The 2,709-nt window shown below is 47.4% G+C and overlaps 1 protein-coding gene across 1 annotated transcript in view; it reads right to left on the bottom strand.

The window, feature by feature from the left end:
- Nucleotides 1-2,709, bottom strand: part of WDR13 (WD repeat domain 13) — a gene marked incomplete at its 5' end in the record, with an annotated part of 10,268 nt that overhangs the window by 5,775 nt on the left and 1,784 nt on the right. Inside the window, 2 exons of the mRNA XM_057388642.1 lie at nt 69-376; nt 2,476-2,624. Of these exons, the coding sequence (XP_057244625.1) occupies nt 69-376; nt 2,476-2,624 (457 nt within the window). The remainder of the gene's footprint in view (nt 1-68; nt 377-2,475; nt 2,625-2,709) is intronic.

Below are 2,709 nucleotides of genomic sequence, written 5' to 3'. Positions count from 1 at the left end.
GGTCGGATTTGGTGGATGTTTTTGGGGATATTTTGGGCTATTTTAGGGGTTTTTGGTATTTTTCTCACCACGGTGAGGTTATTATTCAGCGGCTGGAATGCACAGCACAGCAGCGGCGCCCCGTCAGGATCAGCCACTCTGCGGATGCAGCGGCCGTCCGAGGGGTCCCAGAGGCGCAGGGTGGCGTCCAGCGATGCCGACACCAGGACGTCGTTGGACAGGGACCAGGCGAAGTCGGAGACGCCGGCGCCGTGGCCCCGCAGGCGCCGCAGCACGGCCGGGGGCCCGGGGGCCAAGCAGCAAACGGAGAGAGTCCCGTCCAGGGAGCAGCAGGCCAGGAGGTGCCGCTCGTCGTGGGCAAACTGCACCTTGCGCACTGCCGAGGGAGAGAGTGGAATCAGACTGGAATCAATGTGAAATCATAGCAAAAATCAGTGTGAAATCATAGCAAAAATCAGTGTGAAATCATAGCAAAAATCAGTGTGAAATCATAACAAAAACCAGTGTGAAATCATAGCAAAAATCAGCCTGGAATCACCCTGAAATAACAGCAAAAATCAGCCTGAAATTAGTCAAATCATAGCAAAAATCAGCCCAAAATCAGCCCAAAATCAGCCCAAAATCACCCTGAAATCATAGTAAAAGTCAACCTGAAATCATAGCAAAAATCAGTCTAGAATCAGTGTGAAACCATAGCAAAAATCAGTGTGAAATCATAACAAAAAACAGCCTGAAATCATAGCAAAAATCTGCCTGAAATCATAGCAAAAATCAGCCTGAAATCAACCTGAAATCATAGCAAAAATCAGTCTGACATCAGCCTAAAATCAGCATGAAATCAGCCTGAAATCATAGCAAAAATCACCCTGAAATCAGCCCTGAATTAGCCTGAAATCAGTCTGGAATCAGTCTGGAATCATAGCAAAAATCAGCCTGAAATCATAACAAAAAACAGCCTGAAATCAGCCTGAAATCATAGCAAAAGTCAGTCTGAAATCAGCCCCGAATCAGGCTGAAATCAACCTGAAATCAACATGAAATCAGCCAGAAATCAGTCTGAAATCAGTCTGGAATCAGCCTGAGATCGTCCTGAAATCATAGAAAAAAATCAGCCTGAAATCAGCCTGGAATCAACCTGAAATCAACCTGAAATCAGCCAGAAATCATCCTGAACTCGCCTCAAAAATCAGCCTGAAATCAGCCCCTAATCAACCTGAAATCAACATGAAATCAGTCTCTGAAATCAGCCCAAAACCACCACAATCACTCCAAAATCACCCCAAAACCCACTCTGAAATCACCCTGAAATCCCTCCAAAATCACCCTGAAATCACCACAATCACCCTGAAATCACCCCAAAATCATCCCAAAATTGCCACAATTCAAAATCACCCCAAAACCCACCCTGAAATCACAATCACCCTGAAATCACCCCAAAATCATCCCCAAATCACCCCCAAACCCATTCTGAAATCACCCTGAAATCACCACAATCACTCCAAAATCACCCCAAAAGCCACCCTAAAATCACCACAATCCCCCTGAAATCACCCCAAAATCATCCCAAAATCACCACAATCACTCCAAAATCACCCCCAAACCCACTCTGAAATCACCCTGAAATCACCACAATCACCCTGAAATCACCCCAAAATCACCCTGAAATCACCCCCAAAACCACCCTAAAATCACCCTAAAATCACCACATTCACCCTAAAATCACCACAATTCCCCTGAAATCCCCCCGAAATCATCCCAGAATCACCACAATCACTCCAAACTCACCCCCAAACCTACTCTGAAGTCACTCTGAAATCACTCCAAAATCATCCTGAAATCACCACAATCACCCTGAAATCATCCCCAAAATCACCAAAATCACCCTGAAATCACCCCCAAAACCACCCTAAAATCACCCTAAAATCACCACATTCACCCTGAAATCCCCCCGAAATCATCCCAGAATCACCACAATCACTGTAAAATCACCCTGAAATCACCCCCAAAGCCACACTGAAATCACGCTGAAATCACCATCACCCTGAAATCACCCCAAAATCATCCCAAAATCACCACAATCACCGCAAAATCACCCCAAAACCCATTCTGAAATCACCCTGAAATCACTCCAAAAACCACCCTGAAATCACCCTAAAATCACCACAATCACCCTGAAATCATCCTGAAATCACAACAATCATTCCAAAATCACCCCCAAAACCACCCTGAAATCACTCCAAAATCACCCTGAAATCACCCCAAAATCACAATTCAATATCATCCCAAAAACACCCTGAAATCACCCTAAAATCACCACAATCACCCTGAAATCACCCCAAAATCATCCCAAAATCACCACAATCACTCCAAAATCACCCTAAAATCACCCTGAAATCACTCCAAAATCACGCAGAAATTGCCACAATCACCCCAAAATCCCCCCAAATCCCCCCAAAATCCCCGGCCGTGCGGTACCGGCGCTGTCGAGGTGTTGGTCGAACACGTGGAACACCCCGGCGAAGGCGTAGTTCTCGCTCAGGGTGGTGTCCCCGGCCATGGCCCGGCTGGCCTCGGCCAGGGGGGTGGGGACCACGCCGGGGGGGCTGCGGGGGAGGGGCGGATCGATTGGGATCGATCGGGATCGATTGGGATCGATTGGAACCCCCCCAGGATCGATTGGTATCTCCCAATCCCCCCCTCCTCCCCCCC

Source organism: Malurus melanocephalus, unplaced genomic scaffold, assembly GCF_030028575.1.
Source record: "Malurus melanocephalus ecotype Western Australia unplaced genomic scaffold, MMel_1.1 scaffold_2217, whole genome shotgun sequence".
Classification (NCBI taxonomy): domain Eukaryota; kingdom Metazoa; phylum Chordata; class Aves; order Passeriformes; family Maluridae; genus Malurus; species Malurus melanocephalus.
The sequence above is the reverse complement of the archived record's forward strand: the minus strand, read 5'-3'. Positions and strand labels throughout refer to the sequence as shown.